This window comes from Fukomys damarensis, unplaced genomic scaffold (assembly GCF_012274545.1).
Source record: "Fukomys damarensis isolate Sample0158 unplaced genomic scaffold, DMR_v1.0_HiC HiC_scaffold_5, whole genome shotgun sequence".
NCBI lineage: Eukaryota > Metazoa > Chordata > Mammalia > Rodentia > Bathyergidae > Fukomys > Fukomys damarensis.
This window is the reverse complement of record NW_022900917.1, coordinates 80,378,488-80,400,449: the sequence shown is the minus strand read 5'-3', so window position 1 is coordinate 80,400,449 and position 21,962 is coordinate 80,378,488. Positions and strand designations below refer to the sequence as shown.

Below are 21,962 nucleotides of genomic sequence, written 5' to 3'. Positions count from 1 at the left end.
GATTGTCCCCCAGGGAGCATCCTTATTTTTCCCATAAGGCCCATCTCTGCTCAAGCTGGCAAAACATCCCATCTTTAAGACATTTTAACAATCCTTGGAGTCAGCAGTCTTCTGCCTCTGGAGTCAACTGGAGCAGACACTGACCCATTGGGTGTCCCATGGAGACCCCCACCAGACCTGAGCAGGCTGGGTGAAGAGCACAGCAGACAGAGGGAGCAGCGTGAACAAAGTCTGGGACCAGTTGGGCTTGGCATGTTTGAGCAAGAGACCCTGGTGACTACAAGCAGCAGCCCAGCAGGGGTTGACAGAGCTAGAGAACCCAGGAGCATTTCAGACCAGGCCTTGTGGGCCTCTGCAAAGACTGTATTTACTGTGTGTGTGTGTGTGTGTTAGGAGGGATTGGATACTTCCACCATGTCTTGTCAGGAAAACAATACTCATATGCAAAAGAAAGAATAGTGAAATGGACCCCGGTATATCCAGCACTCACTTCACTGCCCACCAAGTCACCGAAAAGTCTGTTTTATGTAGTCTGGCACTCGTGCCTACCTACCACTAGAAGCTATTTCACAAGTCACATTATTTTGTTTCTAAATATTTCAGTTCCTTGTCTCCAGAAGATAAAAGATTTTAAGAGAAACAAAACCATAATACTGTTATCCCACCTAAATCTGTGAAAACCACTGCTTGAAGCTTCATCAAATATTTATATAGCGATCTCTGTGTTTCCTGGCTGAGCTCTGCTCGCTCTGGTTTTCTCAGTACAGCAGCAGCAGGCCCGCCTTACAGTTCCAACCCACCCACTGGGCCATTGCATTCAGAATGGATTATGAGGAAGGATTCTGACTGGTTAAGAGCTCCTGTGGTGATTATGTGAGAAAGATGGCTTCTCAGCCAGGGCTGGGGACTGCCAAGACAGGAGGGCATTTGAATATCCATCCTAGTTGATATTATACAACACGCAGTGTGGAGACAAAGAAAAGGCAAAAACCGTGCCCTAAAAGACCACATCAGCAGAGAAGCCTGAACCGAGGGTTATAAGGCAGAATGACAGGACGTTGGTAGAGGGTGCAGCAGGCTCTCTCTTGTCCAGTTCCCCCTGGAGTATCACAGGTGATGACTGGATGTCTTTGGGTCTCTGGCCCCTCATTAGTCCTGGATGAGTCCATGATTCAGTTGTATTCCTGCTTGTGCCATTGCTGGCTCAGCACCTGCAGTGTTGGACAAAAGAGAATAGAAGTTAATGGCGATAACGTGGGCTTGAAAGCAGCTTCCTGTTCTGTCATGCTCTGGCTGAGTCAGGAAAACCAGAGGCAGAATGGCTCATTCAGAAATTGTATCTCTGCTTCCCACGCTGTGACCCGTCATTTCCTCCTCCTCATTTTCAATTGAAACGTTGCTCTGAAGAGCTCTTAAGCATGAGACCTTGTGCACGCTCAGGCTGAGGGAGGAAAGGACCATCCAATGACAAGGTGCACAGACCTGTATGTCAAAATGTAAGAGATTCAAATATGGGCTGGGGAAAAGAGTCCAGGCCCTGTATTTTAGAGATTAGCAGCAGGCTGATGATTTCATCCCTGGGCAAGGCAGATCCATTCATTTTGAACAAAGCTGGTGTTTTTCCACAATAACATGGTAAAAGGGGAGAATTAGGAGCCAAGTACAATTTAAACCATCCTGGAGCTGCGAGGTCTCCCTCTCATCTGCTGCAGGACGGTGTGTGGAGGCTCTGGGCTGTTGGCTGTCTATGATCCCCTTTCTGAGTCACTTCCTCCTACAGTCTGAGCTGGCCAGAGAGGGGAAAGCAGGAGGCAGGATCGCTTAGCTGAGGTGGGAGGTGCTGCTGTAACACCGGCGTCCACAGCGATCTAGCAGGACAACCTGCTTGGTCCAAGGCCACCACTTGAACCCACCCAACTTTCAGAAGGCTCATTTTCCAAGAGATCTGTCCCCCTCTTCTTCAATCCCCAAAGAGCTGTCCTGTCCCTCGCACGCTGGCCTATTGCCATGCTCTGCAGAGCATTTATCTGTTATTTTTCTTTGAGCACTTACTTATTTTTCTCCACTGTAATATAAATCTGTGAGAGTGAGTACCTTTCTTTTTCTATTTTTGTATCATAGTGTAGAGAAGAGTGCCTTGCATTTATAAAGCACATGCATGTTACGTGCACAGTACATTTAACATATACAAAAGCATATAAATATACATAAATATTTATTAACGGGCATCATATGCAGTAAAAGTGCCAGAGTGAATGAAGCAAAGGTGGATTCAGGGCCAGGGATTTAGCTCAGCAGTTTGGTGGCCTGCCCTGCAAGTGCAAGGACCCGAGTTCAATTCCCAGTACCAAAAAAAAAAAAAAAAAAAAAAAAAAAAGTGGATTCAGGTCTCCTCCAGGAATAAACATCATTGTGGAGTGAGGACAGGACCCAAAACTGACACCTGCTTACCTAAGTTCTGACCTTGGTCTGGGAATATCCACTTTCATTGAAGAGAGCGTGGCCTTTGCCTTGCTTTGCGGTCCTTGAAATTTGGAATGAGTAATTTAATATCCAGAGAGATGAAATGGCCTTCTTAAGATCCCTGAGGTTTTGATACTTGCTTTCCAGACTAGATTGCAGGAATTCTTCTGATCCTTTCTGTTATTTTCTCTATGTCTCTGGCACCTCTTCTCTCTCACCAGTAGATGACAATGGAAAAAGTGATCCTGTCAAATGTACTTCTCTCCTTCTCACTGAAGGTGAGAGGGCTCCCCAAACTTCTCATGGTGCTCTCGGGTGTTAGTGGCATGAATTATACATCTTTACAGTGCAGTAGGTTGGTGCACATGTAATGCCAATATAATGTAGGAAGGACAGTGAGAAGGATAGGGAAAGGGGAATAAGGAAAAAAGGAAAAAAATATGAGAAAATGTAAAAATGGTATTAAAGTCTTTGAAGGTGGGGAGGGGAGGAGGGGGTGAAGGGAGGGGGGGGACAAGGGGAAAAAAATGAGAACCAAGACCTGGCATGCAAAGGTACAAGATCCCAGTAGTGAATGCAACTGTACTGTCTACCTAGAATGTACCAATAAATTCAGTTTAAAATTAAAAAAAATCAACTATTTCAAAGAAAAAAAATAATGTAGGAAGGAAACGAAAATCAAACAGTCATTGCATGGGAGGCATCTACGTAGGTGAGGTTTTTGTGCTCACATTTTTCACTTAATTAGCTCCAGGATATTATGTAATGTGATAGTTTAAGTCTCACTACACTAATGAGGCATCCATAACATAAAGGAATGGACATGCAGTGTGGATTAGATTGTAAGGTGGGGCAGGGATTGGAACTCGGGTCTGTCTGTCTCCAAACCCATTGCAGTCTTCACTTTAGCATCCTGTATCCATGTACACACTTAATTCTAACCTGGAAGCTAGGACCCTTGCTGCAGATGCTGTAGGGAGATTCAGGACCATTGGTAACTGACTCTCTCATCATGTAATCTCTGGCTGTTTTCCAGGAAGCCAAAGATCCCACGTTTGCTAAAAGCCACCAGGCGCTCCAGCTCTGACTTCTAGTCGATGTGAGGGAGAAACAAAGGCTGTCTTTGTTCGGTGGCTGCCTGTGTTACATCTGTTTTACTTTTCCATTTTTAAAGCCATTTCTTGCTCCACCAGATGGTAACAGCACTGCTTGGATCACAAGCTACTGTTTGATTTATTCCAGGGCCTGGAGCCAGGGTTTCTATCAGGTCATCCTAGGTTTTTTTCTGAGCACCTGGCTTCAGCTCCAACCAGTAGAAAATAATTGTGCTTGACGTGTGGAGGGATAGAGAAGAACTGAGCAAAGGAGCATACAGCGCATGTTAAAATGACTCGCACAAGCAATCCTTTTATCTCTTAATCACTCTGTGAATGGCTGAGTTAACTCATCCTGGCTGGGAAAGATTTGCTGTTCTGAACTGATAGGCTTCGTTTGCTCCTCTCCATGAGCAGACAGGCAGCCTTGGAAATAGCAGCCTGCTCAGCATCCTAGCCTTCGAAGTGGTTTGAGAAATCTGCCTTCGTGATAAATTACAAAGACTTATTCAGGTATTGTGCTGGGTAGCAATTTAAAAGAAAAGAAAAATGACAGGAAACACACCTATTGTTAGTAAAACAGCTCTTTATTGCAGCTGGATTTGTCCTTGTCAGCACTTCTCAGATTCCTACACTGTATTGTGGGTCAAAATGGTGAAATTACATAGCTACTGCTATACACACACCACCGAAACTACCACAGCCATCATCTCCCTCCACCACCACCAGTATTGTTACTATGACCACCACTATCACCACGATCACCACCATCAGCACCATCATCACTAGGGCCACTATTACTATCACCAACAGCATCATCTCTACCACCACCATCATCACTATGACCACCACCGTCACGATGACCACCACCACCATCAACATCACCACTACCATCTCCACTGTTATCCCCAGCAGCACCACCACTACAATCACTAGGGACTTGGAAGTTGCCATTTTATTTAATCTTCGTGGCATTGACGGGTAGTAGGGATTATGAAGACAAATCTGACACACAATCTTACACCTATCCAAGGATTTAACTGAGCCAGAATATTCCTATTGCCTTTTCTTCTGCTTTATAGTTATCCTATCATCCTCTTTTTCATCCTTATTCTTGTTTGGGTCTTTTGAGTGATGCTTTATTATACTTTATAAATAACTTGCTCAAATGTCAAATTATTTATTCTACTATGCTATCTTCTGAAATAATTAAAATGGTGATAATTCCCTATGTTGGAGAACTAAGGTTATGTCAGTAAAATGACTGGTCCTTCCCCATTTATGTTAGCTTTTGAATTCTTTCCTTGCCATGCCATGTAGGAGGGCGACTGGGGAAAGCGCACAGAAAATTCCATTGATTTCACTGAATGGCCATGCCTGCAGCACCACTGGTAGCTCTGTAGTCACCCCCTAACTATTCCAACTTGTTAGCTGTTAATTGGCACCAAGGAATCTCTACCTCAGATGTGCTTTTTCCCATTTTTTGGCTATTTTGGGGGCTTCATGGAAAAGACAGCACTGACCTGGGATGTGGTCAGGAGAAGCCAAGGCAGGGAGGGAGAGTGACAGTTAGAGGTAGCAGTGTGGCAAAGTCTCAGAGGTCAGATGTCCTAAGAGGGCTTTGGAGCAGAGCTAAGAGTCCATCACTCAGGGGATGGGAGCCTGAGCCATGAATCCTGCACTGAAAAGGCAGGTTAGAATCACAGGGCCTGGGAATCTCCAAACCAGTTGGCTGGGATGGTGCATCCTTTAGGTGATGAAGAGCATTTGACTTCTTGATAGGTGGGAAGAGCTTGAAAAGAGCTACTTTCACCTTTAGGAAAGCTAACCTGCTGCTCAGCCTGACTCAGCCGGACCCAGGAATAAGTACAGGGGCATGGATGGAGGTCCAGCTCCTGTGTCTGTAGCTTTCTGAAATAGGTCTGGGAGGCACTGGACAGCTCTGGATGCTTGAGTGTAGGAGGAAGGAATACAGGGCTAGAGCTGACACAGCCGTGCTACCCTGGCATTTCTTTAGGTGACGTCTCTTCAGGACAATCCATGAATTATAACAAAAGAGATGGAAAAGTATCAAAATCTGTGATCAAAGCGGTGTCATAAGGCAGTACTTCTCCAGAAAGGCATAACATCTCTGTTGCTTGTTTGCCTCTTTGCTTTTCTGTAACCCTAACACTTGGAATGTTTGAGTCTGTGTGTAGATTTCTCTTCATTTCTCTTTCCAAACGTATCCCTTCTACCTAGCCCTGTCTCCCTATTCCTCTGCTCTCCAGGCTGATTGATTGCATTTCTTGGCACAGAACCATTTCCTAACTCCACACCTATTTGAACTGACTACTCCACACCTGTTTATTACGATCTAGGTATCATCCTCTGAGCATTAGCAATTCATTACCTAAGATCTCAGCTAAGGAAACAGAGAGCTCTGAGACCTCACAGCCACCCTAAAGGTGATTCTAACCCACCCTGTCTGGGAGAGGGGAATTCATGCTCACCTCCATACTACATTGGCACCTGAATGAATAATTCTTTTCCATTACAGCCAAGACTTTCACATCCTGCTTCTCTCTGATCCTTCCCTACAAACCACGCAGTGCTCTCATCTCTCATTTTAGCCTTTCCCATCCACAGAGGCACTTTGCTGGCTTGGGTTCTGAGTTATGATGGACCCTGGGACCAAGTGTCTCAGGGCTGGCTTGCCTCTGAAGACATTCTCATGAGCACATTTTGAATCTTACCTGACAAGAGTTGAGAAACTCGTTCTGACCTGGACCTCACTACACTGTAGGCTATAGCTCCTCAGCCAGCGTTCTGAACCAGTGGGCTCTAAATCAGACTATCTGGGTCTCATCCTCTTTGCAAGACTGTAATCCATACAGGTCACAAACAGTTCATCGTGTCCACCATGTGGGTGGTAATATTCTGGACCCATGGGATAAAGCATCAAAGGAAAACAAAAGCAGCCCCTGTTTCCAGGAGGGTTACTTCCAGGAGGGGCAGACAGGCAATAAATAAATGCAAACAGTATGCTGTATCTCCTGGTGGAAAACTAAGGTACATAAGAGTGAGTGGATGTAGCAGGGCAGCAGGAGCATGGTTTTGATGAAAGTGGTCAAAGAAGACATTCAGATAAGAGGACATTTCAGGAGAAACCAGACAAAGCTGATCCTGTGTGTAACTGGGGGACAGGATTCCAGGCAGGAGGAAAAGCCAATATAAAGACCTTGGCATGTTCCAGGGAGAGGAGGTGGGGAAGAGGACAAGGGCAGAGAAGAGTGGGCACAGGGAGTGCTGTGCGTCATGGAGGGATTCTGCTCAGTGAGTGAAGAAGCGCTGCAGTCTTTCTCATGGAAGAGATAGGTCCTAATTTGTGCTTTAAGAATATAATCTTCTGTCTTGGTGAAGGCAGAGTATACGGGCTGAATGTGAAGGGTGGTATCTGCCTCAGGGGCTACTGCAGAGGTCCAAGGAAGAGTTAATGTTGGTCCAGTGGGCTGGGAAGTATCTGCTGGGCTCAGAGACGTGATGTCATTCTCTCCTTAATCCTTCCTGCTGTTTCCACAGCCAACTCAAGAGGGCCAGGCTGTGGGTTTTTCTGAATCTTGACCCCTTGGATGTCGCCCTTGGCCCATGGCACTGGGGTTGTTCCTTGTCCCCACCAGCCTGTCATGCCATGCCCCAGCCTGGTGTGCCCCAGCCGCCTGCAGTCTGCACCCGTGTCCTCTGTCATCTACCTCGGAGCACATTCTGCCCAGTCTCTCCCTACACCCACTTTGGCCTGTGGAGCAGCTCTTCCACTCTGCCAGCCTTTACTCCATACCTTCTCCACTGAGGGGCCTTCCAAGCATGGCCAGTGGGCCCAAGAGGTCCCAGCACCCTTTGCACACCCTTCTGGGGCAGTGTGCATGGGGTGTGTCACCAAGACACAGGCTCACTTTTGCCTCCCCTGGGAGCCCCTGAACTCTGTATGGGCAGAGTCCATGGCTTTATCCTGCTAGTGTCGCCAGCGTGGCACACAGTGGGGTTTGTGTGTGGGTGAATCCACAGGAGAATGAGGCACGACTGTAGCTTCCAACATCATCCCACTTAGGAACTTAGGACATTTCCTTTGGTGCTCAACCCAGCCTCTCTCCTGTGCAGCCCTAAAACCCTGTGTCTCTAATCAGGCAGAAAGAAGAAGAAGGAGGAGGAGAAGGAGGAGGAGGGGGAGGGGAAGGATAGCTTTGGGTGGAGGAGGAGGAGGAGGAGGAGAATTTAAGACAGACAGACTCCACAAAGATTTTCCCTGAGGGATGGCCTGTCATTATGGTGGTGATGTAGGGTGGAGGCTGAAGAGAGCAAAGGCCATCACACCGTGCAGTTTCTCATTGCGGTGTTTTCATTAACTTAGGAAAACACAGAGAAGTTCCTCTTCCATCCAGATATTCCTGCAATACAGTACAGGCTGCTACCTCATTGTGTAATCTAAGTAAACAGCAGACACCTTACTTCTGTTTAGAGATAGACTCTGCAATGGTTGTGGTTGTGCCCCCCCAACCAGCCCCAGGAACAAGGTGCTCATGGTGATATGGATTCTAACCACAGGCAGGTGGCAATGGCCCGGGTGGCCTTCCTGTGAAGCATGAGGCGGTCTGCATGCAGCTTGCCTCTGCCTTGGAACAGAGAATATGGCTGTGTGGGAAAGCGTAGGACTGTGCACAGAGGGCTATGGGTCACAGTTTCAGCAAATTACAGTATTGCAAAAAGCAAGATTATGAACAGACTGGGTGGTGCGCTGCAGTTTATGGAAAAAGGGTAGGAGAGAATGTGTGTGTGTGTGTGTGTGTGTGTGTGTGTGTGTGTGTGTGTGTGTGTGTAAGACAGAGACGGAGCATGAGAGAGAGGGAGCGAGAGAGACAGACAAAATGCCTCTTCAGCAAATTACAGTATTGCAAAAAGCAAGATTATGAACAGACTGGGTGGTGCGCTGCAGTTTATAGAAAAAGGGTAGGAGAGAATGTGTGTGTGTGTGTGTGTGTGTGTGTGTGTGTGTAAGACAGAGACGGAGTATGAGAGAGAGGGAGCGAGAGAGACAGACAAAATGCCTCGGGAAAGATCAGTCACCTGTAGCAAGTTAGGAGAGGAACCCCACAGCAAAGGGTAAGTAAACCAGGTCTTTCTCAGGCAAACCTTCTGTGCCTTTTGAATCTGGGACCATAGTGTTACCTGCTGTGTGGGATTACAGAGCTGGGACTCAAACCAAGTCTCCCTGACACAGAAGCTTGGGCCCTGTTCCCTTATCCCGCACCTCTCCTCTCCTCTTGGGGTGCTCCTTCCTCAGGACAGTCCATTAATCAGGGAGTGTGAGCCACAAAGACGGAGATTTCCCTCTCCGTGCGATTATTAAATTGGCTCTGGGTAAAGCCTGTCTGCCTGTTGATTTTGTCTTCTTCTCTTGCCCTCAGGGGAAGAAAGGTGACATGGGTACTCCAGGACTCCTGGGATCACCAGGGTTGCAGGTAATCAGTGCTGTTAAACCCTCTTCCGCTGCACATGGCTGACCAGGGAGCTGTTCTCAAGGCGGCACCAGAATCCAGCGGGTCTCATCAAGGCACTCAAAAGAGTGGCCAGTGGACAGTCTGTCCTCCCCCTGCCCTCCTGTGTGGGAGCTGGGGGTCTAGGGCCATCCTCTGTCCTCCTGGAGGACTTCTGTCTAGCGGAGGGGTGGCCAGCTGTGACAAGAGGGGACCATACTTGAGAAAAGTACATCGCAGGAGGCAGGCATAGAGCATAGGGGCAGGATGGCCGGGGTCCCTGCTGAGCAGGCTCATTGTCCCCAAGGACAGGGAGCCATCAGGAGGGACAGTGTTTGGAGTGGAACATGGGCCTCTTGGAGGGCAGGATCTGTGGGATGTGGTGTCACAGAAGTGTGACAGCCTGCAGAGTGTGGGGTATGAGACGAAACGTGGAAGGCGCTCTGCCAAACCGCCAGAAAAAGGATCAGTCACTATTCTCAGAGAGAAGAGGCTCTCTGACTTCCACAAACTGGGACAGTGACAAAGTGCCTTCCCTTCTCTGCTTCTCAGTTTCCCCATCTGTAAAATGAAGGGGTTAGGACCTCCATCACCAGGCCTCCAGCCCTAAGCTGGGCTGTCTTGCTCCCCTAGGGGTGCCCTTCTTCCTCCTCCCCTCCACCCCAGCTCCATTCCTCTCTCCTGTCCTCCTGCACTCCTCCTTCTCTTCTTTTACTCCTCTTCCTCACTCCAGCTCCTGTGTATGCTTTACAGCTCCTCTCTGTTGTCCTCTACTTGGCCCCGCTGTTGGTGCCATCCCTGTGGACCTCCAGCTGCTGGCCTCAGGTCCCTTGCCCATTCAAGAGGAGGCACGAAACTCTCAGGGGCCGAAGGACACTCAGGGCACCCTCTGCAGATCAGACACCTGGCTTCGAACCCAAACTCCTCCCGTTGGGTCCGCTCTCTATGGAGATGGCATCACTGAGCCCTCATGGCGCACTATAGGTGCTGGGAAGGGCCAAGCTTGGTCCTCTTCCTTCTTTACTTCAGCCAGAGTTCCACACTCTCCACACCCAGCCTTGCCCTCAGGTCAGTGAACTCAAGTTGAGGCAGTCTCAGAGGGAGAGAGGCGTGGGTTCGAATCCCAGTCCTCCCACTTTCTGGCCTGGGGCTGGACGGGCTGGTGGTGGTTCTGGATATATTTGACCTTCTGACTTCAGTTTCATGTTTTGGTAAAAGTAGTAAAAATTAAAAGGAGTGACACTGTAGGATGAAGGTCAGGGCAGGGACTACGTTGGACATAACCCTAGGCACAGCGGGCACCTGATAACAGTGGTTCACCATGTCCTCCTGGCTGCAATGGCTGTGAGTAGGCAGGTACCATGTTGCCAGACTGTTGCCTGGGCCTCCTCGGAGTTGTGGCAGCGCAGCCAGGCTTTAGTCCTCCCATTGCAGACGCCTCCCTCGGGCATTGGCAGGGAGGCCCCACCTGGGAGACATTGCTCCTTACACTCAGAAACCAGCCATCCCTGCTCACGGAGCCGGCCTTAGTGTCCTGGTGAGTGGCAGGTACTTTGTGCTCAGTCTCAGACTCCATGTCGGCACCTCCCATTTAGGTCAGGACACACCAGGAAGTATCTTTCACCATGATGCACGCTTTTCTAAAGACGCCACACTCATAAAAAACAGTGGGGTTTGCATTTGTTTTATGACCTGGCCTTATAATGAGCAAAGCCTGGGCATTTTCAAAATTTAGTAGAAGCTGGGTACAGTGGTGAGCCTGAAATCATGGCTTTTCAGGAAGCTGAGGCAGGAGGATTGCTTAAATCTAGGAGTATAAGGCCAGTCTGGGCAATGTATGAAAGGCCATGTCAAAGAAAAAGTAAATACAACAAAATAAAGTTTACCATCAATGCAGCTGTACCAAATTATTTAAAGCTATCGAATTTTCCTTCTACCATTCTGTTTACTACCCTGGAAAATATATTTCTCTCTTTCATTTTTAACTTTGAAGGCATTTTCACTCAGCACATTTTTACTGAGTGCCAGGCATTGAGCTCAGACTGTGTCTCCAGGCTTTCATTGGCAGAGATATTCAGGGCATAGGGTATGCGTCTTGACTTAGCAGTCCCAGGGGTTCAGAGCCCACCCCAAGCAATACAACTTACATAGGAGGACTTGGTCCTAGTTGCCTAGACTGAATCACTGCCAGATGATCACAAAGCTGCCTTTAAGCCGGCCACACCTACCGATCTCCATCTCTGATTGGGTCTCTGATTTGCTCGTCCTGAAGTATCCCATGCCTACCATTCCCAGGCTTGGCCACCAATTCCTCCTCTGAAATCCCTGTGCTCCTTCATTTGTTCATTCACTCACTGATGGATTCGTCTAGCCGATATGCTTTAAGTAACCACTGTGTATCCAACTCAGCTCTGGAGCCGTCACATTGAGTTGACACCATCTGTCCGCTAGGGGGCAGAACCAGTTGGAGACAGAAGGAGTCTTGCTGTGTGTCTAGGATTCTCTTTGCATCCAGATAGCAAGGGCAGTAGATGGGGAAATGACTCCCCCTGAAAAGATACTGGCACAGCCTCAGGCAGGGGCACACACTGTGCACACAGGGCTGGGGGAGGGTGGGCAGAGTTCTGCAGAGGCAGGAGGGAGGAGAAGACGTGGGTGAGGGCCTCTGTTGTGCCATTGGAGGGAGGGCAGAAGTGAGGCCCATAGGCAGCTGCGTCACAGGATTGCGTGTTTGCAACAATTTCAGTGGGCTATGGGAGATAGGGTTTTTCTCTTGTTTTCTGGTGTCTGTTCTTGAGTTTATTTACAGCAGAGAGATAGCGTCATGTTCCAGATGCAGGAACCTGAGGGAGGCTGCAGATGGAGACACAGACTAGGACTGGTTGGTTTGCGGGTTGAAGCCTTGCTCTGAAGTTAGTCATTTCTAGCACTAGAAATCAGCTTGCATCTCAGTTCTAGCACTATGAATTAGCTCCTTGGGTCCATAAGGCCTCAAGGTGGCAAAGGTCCATTGTGATATAGAGGCGGGCACAGTGGCACACATCTATAATCCCAGTATTCTCGACGTTGTGGCAAAAAGATTACCACAAAATTGAGGTCAGCTTGGGCTACAAAGTGAGTTCAAGGCCAGCTTGTACTTCATAGTAAGACCTATCTCAAAAACAGTCATTTATCCAGAAAACAGTCATCCAAGAATTGGAGCTGGGCTTGGAGAAGTGGTCAGGGCTCTGTGGAGACCCAGACCAGGATTCCTACACTAGTCAGAAAAATCCAAGTAGTTTCTCTGTGGGTAGATTTTTGGAAGAGCATGTGTTAGCTTTGCATTAGTAAGGAAACACCTGACACGAGCTACTTGCAGAGTAAAGAGAGGTTTATTTTGGCACATGGGTCTGGAACTCCATGGCCAGGACTGGGCGGCCCCTTTCTTTGGGCCCCTTAGGAAGGCGCCTCATCACGGGGGTGGGGGACACTAAAGTCCTACAGTCCCACACTGCCCTCAGGCCCCCACAGTAAGTCCCTTACTATTACCACCGGGAAGAACCTGTTAACACGGGGTCCTCGGTGGGACACTGTCCCAGAAGAGGCCACTGGGAGCAGAAGGAAGAAAGCACACAGGCTTAGTTCCCCGTGTCAAGTGCTCTTTGTAGTATCCATCTATAACTGAGTCTATTTTATAATAAAACTGCCTGTGAGCAAAGTGTATTTTCCCCCAGTTAAGATACAAAGAAACCCAGCTCAGAGGTGGCTCAGCTTTGCATGGGATGGGAAGAGCAGCCCTGCTGTCATCTCAGACACCTGTGGTCCCCCGGCAGGGCAGCTGCATCATGGAAGGTGCTTTGAGGGCCTCTGTTTCCATATGAGACTCTTGCCTGCAGGAGACTTTGTAGTAAAGGAGGCCACCTTTGCTCCCTCACTTAGGGGCCCTTGTCTCCGAGGAGGAGAATGCAGACCTGTGGTGTGGCCAGGTGTTATTCAAAGATGGTGCAGCCTGAAGCCACTGTCTCGCTGGACACACAGCAGGTAGGGACCGCACAGGGTCTCAGCTGCCTCCTGAGGTGGTGGTGATTACACGGGTGATTCAGGGATCCATGCCTTGAGGGGAGGAAACAAACTAAGAGTACTGTCCCAAAAGTCAGTGCAGCCAGTTTGTGCTGGGAAGCAGATTGCTGCAGTAATTTACGCAAGCAATTTTTATGTGTCTTTATGTTCCATCCAACTTCAGAAATGTACGCTGATTGGAACTAGGTATAATGGGGGCAATTATTTGCTCCTTTATTAAGCAGAATTAAGTTAATTGGTTATTTATGCATTATCGCTGCAACTGCTAATCACATTAGATAGCTACTTAGTCACTACTTAGTGGTGTTAGAAGGATCAAGTGTTTCATTAATAGCAGTTGGACTGCAAGTTAATTAATATGGAGAATCATTCGTTGTTTTCATCAGTAATAATGAAAACATTCAAGTATTTTGTTAACATTTATATCTGTCGGCTAATTTGTCACTCATTGATAATTAGATTAAGTGGTTATTTAGTTTTTTTTTTGTTTTGTTTTTTTTTTTAAGAGGAGAAACAGAGGTAATATTTGTGAAGCCCTCCCGTGATCTGGGCTGGTTTGTAGATTTTCTCAGATCAAAATATGATGGTCTCTGACCTTTGGGCTTCCCGTGTTGGGGTTCACGTTCTGAGACGGGAAGCCCACTGCCCGGTCCATTGCAGCAACATGAGGCCTCCTGGATATGGCTCAGGCCTAAACCAAAGCCCCATTGATTGCCCAAGCGTCCTGGGCCTGCTCCTGTGCCTGGAGCAGGGAGGCTCCCTGCAGCTCTGTGGAGAGATCCTGATGCTGCTGTGGACCCTTGTATTTCAGCCTGCACCTTTCTTGGACTCCACTTCCTGTCAAAACCCCAATATCCTTAGCTGTAAAATACTGAAACCGTTGCAGAGAATCCTTGGCTTTTTGCACCTTTTTTTTTTTGGTAGGATGGAGAAGTGGAAGGAGAAAGGAGGCTTCCTCCCTTTTAGAAAACCCAAATGTATCGCTTCTCGGCCTTTTGGCTAAGATCAAGTGTAGAAAACCCAAATGCTAATCAAATATGTGCAGGAAAAAAATCTAGGAAACATGTTGGATGTTGCTTTCCTGTGACTTTACAATCCATCTTCTAGTTATATTTGGAAACTTACCAGCAAGGTAACTAAAATAACTGGTTTGAGGGGTTTTTCAACTTGATTTTCAAGAGAAGAGTTTTATACAGCATGAGGGTAAACCATGAGAGTTGATCAGAAGGCCAGCGGAGGTTGGTCCAATTCCAACCGCAGTTATTGAGCCTCCCTGTAAGGTCCCCCAAGTCCCAGAAGGATGATCAAGTGCCCTGTCCATCATCTGAAAAAGTGAGTTTGTGTGTGATGATTTTTTTTGGAGTATTGTCTCAGCTAGAAAATGTAAAAGTCTTGCCTGGAGCTCAGCTACAGCACTGGGTATACCAGTGGTCTTTACATGCACATTCCCAGGGGCTCTCTGTCTTTCTCCCCCTCTCTCCAGCCCTCTCTCCTTTTCTGTCCCTACCCCTTTTGACCCCCCCCCGTGTCTCTCTATCTCGCTGCCTCTCTTTAAATCAACCCAAGAAAACGGAGCCCATTTTCCCCCCTGCAAACCCAAGCCTGTCCCTCCCCCTCCCTGGAGACTTTCTGTTTCCGGTCAGAGCCCCTCCTTGTTTAGTATCTTACTTCCTTTCCTCACCCAGCCCCCTAGGCCTGAATCAGCATGGACTTCTCCCAGGCTGCTCCTCTGGTGCCAGCCCAGGTGCTTTCTGGCACAGAGCACAGCACCCATCCCCTCCTGCTTCATGGTCCATGTGGACACTGCAGACCCCTCTCACGGTTCTCTATTTCCTGGTGACCTGTGGTGGGTATAAGAATGATCAGGGGAAGTGCCAGGCTGTGGGAGAGGGAACCGAGAAGATCCCATTCTGGTAATTGGGCAAAAACTACTCTAAGGAACTGCCTAAAAAGTTCCTTTCACCTGTGGCCCTCTAGCTTCCTCCAGTCCCTGTGGGCAGTGGTCAGTGTCCTGCATCCTAAGGCCTTTGAGTGTGTCCACAGTGACAGTCACAGGGCTGGCCAAGAGAAGGCTGTGCTGCCCAGTGGTCTCCTTGGAGCTGCCCAACCCTGCTCCTCAGGTTGCCTTGAGATGTCACCTGGTGGCTGACCGCTCATGCTGTGCCCAGTTCCTTCCTGTCCCAGTCCTTCCTGCTCCCTTCTGAGCCTCCGTGTACCCAGTAGGAACTGGACCCTCAGCTCAGGAGCTCACACAAAGTCAGGGGACGGGTGCTGTCAGGGCCATGGTCCATGGAGAGCTTTGTAAAGAACTGGTAGAAGGCCAGGTAAGTAGAAGGTGCATTGGAAAGTTTCCTTTTCCCTTGGTCTGTTGAGGGCTTGGCAGTCCTCACCTGCAGCTTGAAGGTCCTCCCAGAAACCTCTTTCTGCCTTGCTGGCCCTGCCACCACTCGCCACAGGCCGAAGCAGAAATAAAACCAGTTTCTCCTCGACCCGAGGTCCCGGCTACAGAAGGCGATAGGTCCTAGGACAGGGCTGGAGCCTCCAAAGCGAAGGTGGCTGCTCTGTCCACAGCTTCAGCCCCTCTCTGCTTTGGTGTGCAGTCCCGGGGACCCGTGTGTGGCCATCAGAGCTGGGGAGCAGGCTGGCCCTGCAACCTGAAATGTTCTCTCCTTTTGCTCCCCACACTCCCCACCTGCACTTATGAGATGTTCTTCGTAAATTGGAGACGGGGCTGATTTTGAGGATAGTCATTAACAGCAGAAAAGAGTCCACAAGCCATCAGCATCACTGAAAGTGTCAGGAGGGAACAAAACAAAATGAGCCCTTGCTGGTTTGCAGCTTCAGAAATTCGTCTGATTGCAGAGTCACCCCTGGAAGAACCTCTGCTCTCAGATGAAGGAACCCTCTGTGCAGCTGGGCCCATGGCTGCTAGCTGGGCCTTTTTTCCTGGGACAGCAGGGATTGAAGTGAGCGGAGCAAACAGTGGGGTGCAGCTGGGCCTTCAATCTTCTGCCCTCACCCACTGGGAGGACCCTGGCTTGGCCCTTGCCTGGGGCACCGCCCAGCTCTGTGTGGCTCTCAGAGGCTCTGGTTGAGACCAGACATCTCAGAAAGGAAGATGTTACCCCAGAGAGCTCCAGGTCTGAGCGAGGCACAGAGAAACCTGAAGGTGCCACCAAAGTCAGTACTTTAGGAAATGTTTTTGACTGACCTGTGCCACCCAGAGGAAGGAAAGGGAACAGTCCCTGGATGCTGAGAAGTCTGCCATTCTTTGGTGTGTATCGCCCTCTGGTGGCCATGTGCTGCCCCTGTCGTCAGCTCTGTTCCGCGAGGCTGTACCTCCTGAGCATTGCTCTGTGCCCTGCCGTGGAGGTGCAGAGGGAACAAGAAATGCCATGCTTGAGGGTCTGTTTAGGTTATACTGGCCTTGAGCATGGAACAAGGAGAGACAATTTCACCTGGGGAGCCGGAGACAGTTGTACAAAGATGGAGCCACAGAGGAGGGGAAGACGGGAGGGCTTGCCCGGGGAGTAACTGGGGAATGCACAACATCCCACAGCTTCTGAGGCTGGGTGGGCTGGGTGGGCAGCACTAAAGGTGAGGGAAGGGAGGCTGTGAGCAGACCTGCAGGAGTTCAGGGTCAGGTGGAGAAGCAAGGCTAGAAGCATCAGGAAATGGGAGCCATGGGAGATTCCTCAGCCTAACTGAGTGTCGCACATACGGGGTTGCAGAGTGGGGGGCTTTCCATCCTCACCCTCTCCCGGGGCTCCATTCTGGCACTTCCCTTCAGGCTGCAAGCATGTACGGCTGGCGTTTGTCTTCACCGTCTCCACCCTGACTCTGTGACTTTCCCTGTAAAGCCCATCTCTCCACCCTGGCACCTGGGGTGTCCTGAGCTCACATGGATCTGTTCCTGTACTCAGAGCAGAGTGACTTCGCCCTGGTTGTTCTCAATGCACCTGGCTCCACCTGCCCGTGCCTACCTGTCCTGGCAGTGATTGCTTCTGCTTTCTCAGGACGTGGGTGCCTTCTCTGACCTCTCCCCCTGCCTTCTCCCCAGGCCTCTTCTCTGTGCACGCAGGCTTACATTTCCTTTTCCAAAACAGCTGCTTGTCTGCAGCCCTCTCCCCTCCCAACCCTCATTCTCACTGCAAATGCCCTGTCCTGGTTTCTGCTGACGGATGCCACCTGCTGTGTTCACTGCCCTTGACCATGGCCTACCCAGGACCATGGAAGCAGCGAATGGTTCATCCCAAATGTTCCGACCTCACGCTCTGGCCCTTGGCTAATGACTGGGAATGTTATGGGAGACCTTTTCGCGTGGGCTCACCCACTGTGTGCAGGTGTGTGTGTGTCCAAACATGTTAATATACTGCAGAATGGATATGACAACGTGATAAATACCAGGTTCCCAAGTACAACACTCATTAGACTTGCAGATTTGATTTCAGATGTTTTTCCTTTGTGCTGTTCCTTCCTGTTTGAAATAGGTCTTACAAATCCACCTAAAGTCCTGCCTTGTCTCTCTGCCCCCTTCCTCTTTCTCTCCCTCAAATAACAGCTGTCACCAGGAGACTGCTCTGTGCACCTTTGTAACCATGCTCTCTTTTTACAGGGTCCCTCAGGACCCCCTGGTGTCCCCGGCCCCCCTGGACCTGGCGGCCCCCCGGTAAGCCTGGCTTTGATTTTCTCTCACCAGGGCCATTGGATGGGGTTTCCTGGCTGGTGGGAGCCGAGGATGTCTCCTCTGCAGAGGCTGCCTTTTCTCTATCCGAGTCCAGTACCAAAAAGCACAGACAGGAGGAGCTGTCTTGTGAGACACCCCAATTCTCGGAATCCTCAAACCCTTGACCCCTTTGGTTACAAACGGCACATGAGTCAGTGTAGTGCTTCGGTTGGTGGCTTCCCGAGACAGGGTGTGGGAGGCACACTGGGCTTGGGGCCCAGGTCAGGCATCTTCAGCAGTTTGTAATCGGGCTTTAAAACAAAACAGAGCACCAGGGAGAGTGTATGTGAACATTTGCCCTGCCATTGTTTGGTGGGAAACTGGGAAACTGTCCCCAAAGTTGGCAAAGGAGCAGAGCGGGGGGGAGACCTCGCTACCCACCGGGAAGGGCAAGCCCCACAGTGGGCCCCGGGAAGCGAGTGCAGGTGTCACTGAATGCAGCGGGGGCAGGACGCTAGTCCCACTGAGCTCATGAAGTAGCAGAGCACCGGACAGTGCACTCCACTGCAGGCCAGACAAGCTGTGCACTCGTCGCCTCTGGAGGGATGACAGTTGTCCGTTTCAGAGTGGCCGCACTGAGGGTGACAGGTACTTTGTAGGAGCCAGAGGCCCAGGCCTGTGTGAGAACCAAGCTAGGACACTGACCTGCTCTCCATGCAGCCTGCTCATGGCTCTCATGTGGTCTGTTTTCAGGGTTTACCTGGAGAGATCGGCTTCCCGGGCAAACCTGGGGCTCCAGGACATGCTGTGAGTATCCTGGACACCTCACTCTTCCTCTTCCCTGGCCTCCTCTTCAGCCTAGCCCTCGCCGCTGACCCCAGTATCCTTCCCTGAGCCCGGCACTCAGCCTGGCTCTTCCTCTATGGCTGCTGCTGCTGCTCCTCCTCCTCCTCCTCCTCCTCCTCCTCCTCCTCCTTGGTTTCCTGGGACTGCCCCACCCCACACCTGCCCTGCTGAGTTCAGAGGGGGATTGTGCTCTCTAGCTACCGCCCTCATTCTTCTTACCCAGAAACAAATCCAGAAGCCTCTTGCTTTGTATAGTGTGACCATTTGTCCCTAAGGGACATCCGGAGAGTAACAGAAATATCGGGCAGAGAAACAGAAGTGGTGCAGGGCACGGGGCAGGGTGTGGCTTGCTCTTCCCCAGGGTCCCTGGATTGTCCTGCCTGCGTTCTCCTGCCTGCAACCGGAGAAGTCCTCGGGGTCTCCAGTGTCCGGTTGCTGGTGACCTGGGGTAGAGCTCAGCCAGCGTGAGCATCACAATGGAGCTGGGCAGTTAGGAGTGGACCAGAGGCCACTGCTGCACCATGGCTGAGCTCATGCCAAGGGGCAGGGGACACAGACTGGAGGCTGTGCCGGATGCTCAGATGAATGGATGCGAATGCAGAAAGAGCCCCAGGTGAACGGCACCATCACCAACGCACAGTCCTAGAACACAGTCGATGCACGGTCACCACGGGGCAGGTCCTGGGGCAATGAGGGGGCCTCGTGACAGTGTGCACACTTTCATGTCTGGCTCCGTGGGCTCACCAAGTGGCACACCCACACGAGCATTCAGAAGAGGGAGGTGCCGCAGGATCAAACAGAGGCCGACAAGAGGATGCACAGCTTTATCAGGGTGATGTGTGAAGCAGGGCTGTGGCTCTGGTGTCTGACCTCAGTCAAGGTCACGCTTCCAGGGATTCCAGCAGCTTTACCCTCCAGAGAGGCTTCTTCCCACTCTGCCCGAGGCCTTGAGCCCCAGGCACCTGCGCTGTGTGTGTGAACTCTTCCTTCCATCGCCACCAGCCCAGGCTGGACACGCAGAGACAGTGACCTGCGTCTTGCTATATTGTAATGGCAAGGGGGCATCGGTGGTACCGGCGTGGGGCCCCTCAGTGTTGTCCTCAGGACTGAAAGACAGTAATGTGGACTGGTGCTGGGAGGCTGGAGGATGTGGGGGACGTGCGGTGAGAAGAGAGCGCCGTGGTGGCAGAGACCCTCTGCAGGGGAGATTAGGAGTGACCTAGAGAGCGTCAGGGCCTCTGGCAGCCGAGAATGGACATGGGGCCTGCGATTTAGCTTCCACAGACCCCTTCTTCCCTACTCGCCCACCATGCAGGTCCAGGGAGTGGGGACTGGGAGCTGGGTCAGAGGGGCGTTGGTTTCAGTCGTCTGGAATGCATGAGGAAACCCTGACCTGGCAGAGAGCAGTCCCTCAGGGCAGAGACTGCACTGAGAAGGGAAGAGGGGCTGAGCCTTGCCTCTGGCTGCAGAATCCATGGCCTGGCGTGAGCTGCTTAATGCCGTGCTTCTCCACTGTGCCACTGCTATGACTTTCATTTCTTTCCTCTCTCGGCCCAGGGCCCACCTGGAAGGGATGGGCTGAGCGGACCACCAGGCCTGCCGGGATCCAAGGTGGGTGCTCCGGGACATCGTGAGTTTGGGAACCAGAAATGCAGGAGCCAAGAGATTCTTGACTGTCTGTGAGTTCCATCAGGACTTACTTGGGTTGAAATGTTTGGAATTATGGGGTCAGATATAGGAGAGCTCTTTATTCCTGAGATTATTGTGGAGGAGAGTTGGAAGTCTTGGAGACCCTAAGCTTTAAAATAGATTTGTTGCAAATGAATACTTAGTTTGCTTGTAAGGGGGGAAAAAATCTGTGATCCCCTTACTGATATAAAAGACTTCCATTTTAGAAACATTCCACTGGGGCTTATCATAGCAGTTATTAAGGTAAGAGTCAAGTTAAATAGCATCAAGTGGGGAAGCAAAAATCCCAGTTTAGGTATTTTGAATGAACACTCATACAACCACGCAACATTTTTAATAAATGAACTTTATTCTTTCCTAGCAAAGGTGTGTAGGCTGGAGCAGGTGCATGACAGTACGGGGAAGGTGACTGTTGTAGGCGACTTTGAATGTTATGGGAAAATTCATTACCTTCCTAATAAACAGACTTAGAAAATTAACCGTTTCAACTATCATGACAAAATGCAGAATAAATATGGATTTAACTTCATTTTGTGGGCATTTTGTATAAACACTCTCTATTCTTCTCTCTGATCTTTCAAAAGATAACCAGGTACTTTGTCTTCTCAAAAACACTTTTTTTTTACTCTAAATTTCTCAAGAGAAAAAGATGCTATTTGTATTCAATTACATATTTTTTAGTCACCATTAGAGCTATTGAGTACGGAACATAGGATGTGGTTACACTGTGATTCTTGATCAGCATGGTTAGGCAACCACACAGGGCAACTCAGAGTCACCCAAGAAGCAGGGTGTGGTGCTGTGTGCCTGTGACCCTAGAACTCTGGGAGGCTGAGGCTGGATGTTTGCAATTTTGAGCCCAGGCTGGGCAATTTAGCAAGTCAACGAGACCTTGCCTCAAAGTAAAAACTAAAAAAAGAGTGGAATTGTAATTTAGTGTGAAGGCCCTGGATTTAATCCCCAGTACCGCAAACAAACAAGCAAAAGCCCAGAAACAGAACCCCCAAGTGTCCAGCACCCGTCCCTTACCCACTGCAGTGGAGAGTGCAGAACCCCAGGGGGACCTCTGCTAACACTGCCTTCTGTTCTTAACAGGGAGAACCAGGGCAAAGAGGAGAAGGTGGCCTGCCTGGGAAGCCTGGACATCAGGTAAGACATCACCTTTTCCTTCTTTTTTTTTTTTCTTTCAAGTACTAGGGATTGAACAGAGGGCCTTCACACTGAGCTATGTCCCAGCCCTTATTTATTTATTTATTTTTGAGACAGGGTCTTCCCGAATTGCTAAATTGCTGGGGCTGGAATGAAACTTGTGATTCTCCTGCCTCAGCCTCCCAGAGTGCTGGGATTATAGGTGTGCACTGCCACTCCACACCGGACTCCCCTTTTCTCTCTTATACTTGGTGCTCTAGATGGGATATTTAGGGCTGTTTGTGAACCCAGGTCACCAAGCAGAACTGTGCCTTTGCTGGGGTCTGGCGGGAAACACATAGATATCAGGAAGGAGATTATTCTCAAAGGTCTCACAAGGCTGGCCACACGCACGGGGACTGGCCCCGCAGTCAGCCCCTCCTCTAGGGCAGAGGTGCAGGGGAGAGGAATAGTTCCTCGGTGGAAGACCTGCAGCTGGCTGCGAGG

The 21,962-nt window shown here is 49.9% G+C and overlaps 1 protein-coding gene and 1 pseudogene across 1 annotated transcript in view; both read left to right on the top strand.

Moving 5' to 3' along the window:
- The window catches only part of Col22a1 (collagen type XXII alpha 1 chain), a 255,687-nt gene that overhangs the window by 115,591 nt on the left and 118,134 nt on the right, over window positions 1-21,962 (top strand). Inside the window, exons 25-29 of the mRNA XM_033759289.1 lie at window positions 8,999-9,052; window positions 17,742-17,795; window positions 18,546-18,599; window positions 20,196-20,249; window positions 21,423-21,476. Coding sequence (XP_033615180.1) covers window positions 8,999-9,052; window positions 17,742-17,795; window positions 18,546-18,599; window positions 20,196-20,249; window positions 21,423-21,476 — 270 coding nt within the window. The remainder of the gene's footprint in view (window positions 1-8,998; window positions 9,053-17,741; window positions 17,796-18,545; window positions 18,600-20,195; window positions 20,250-21,422; window positions 21,477-21,962) is intronic.
- On the top strand, window positions 14,106-14,252 carry LOC117285083 (annotated as a pseudogene).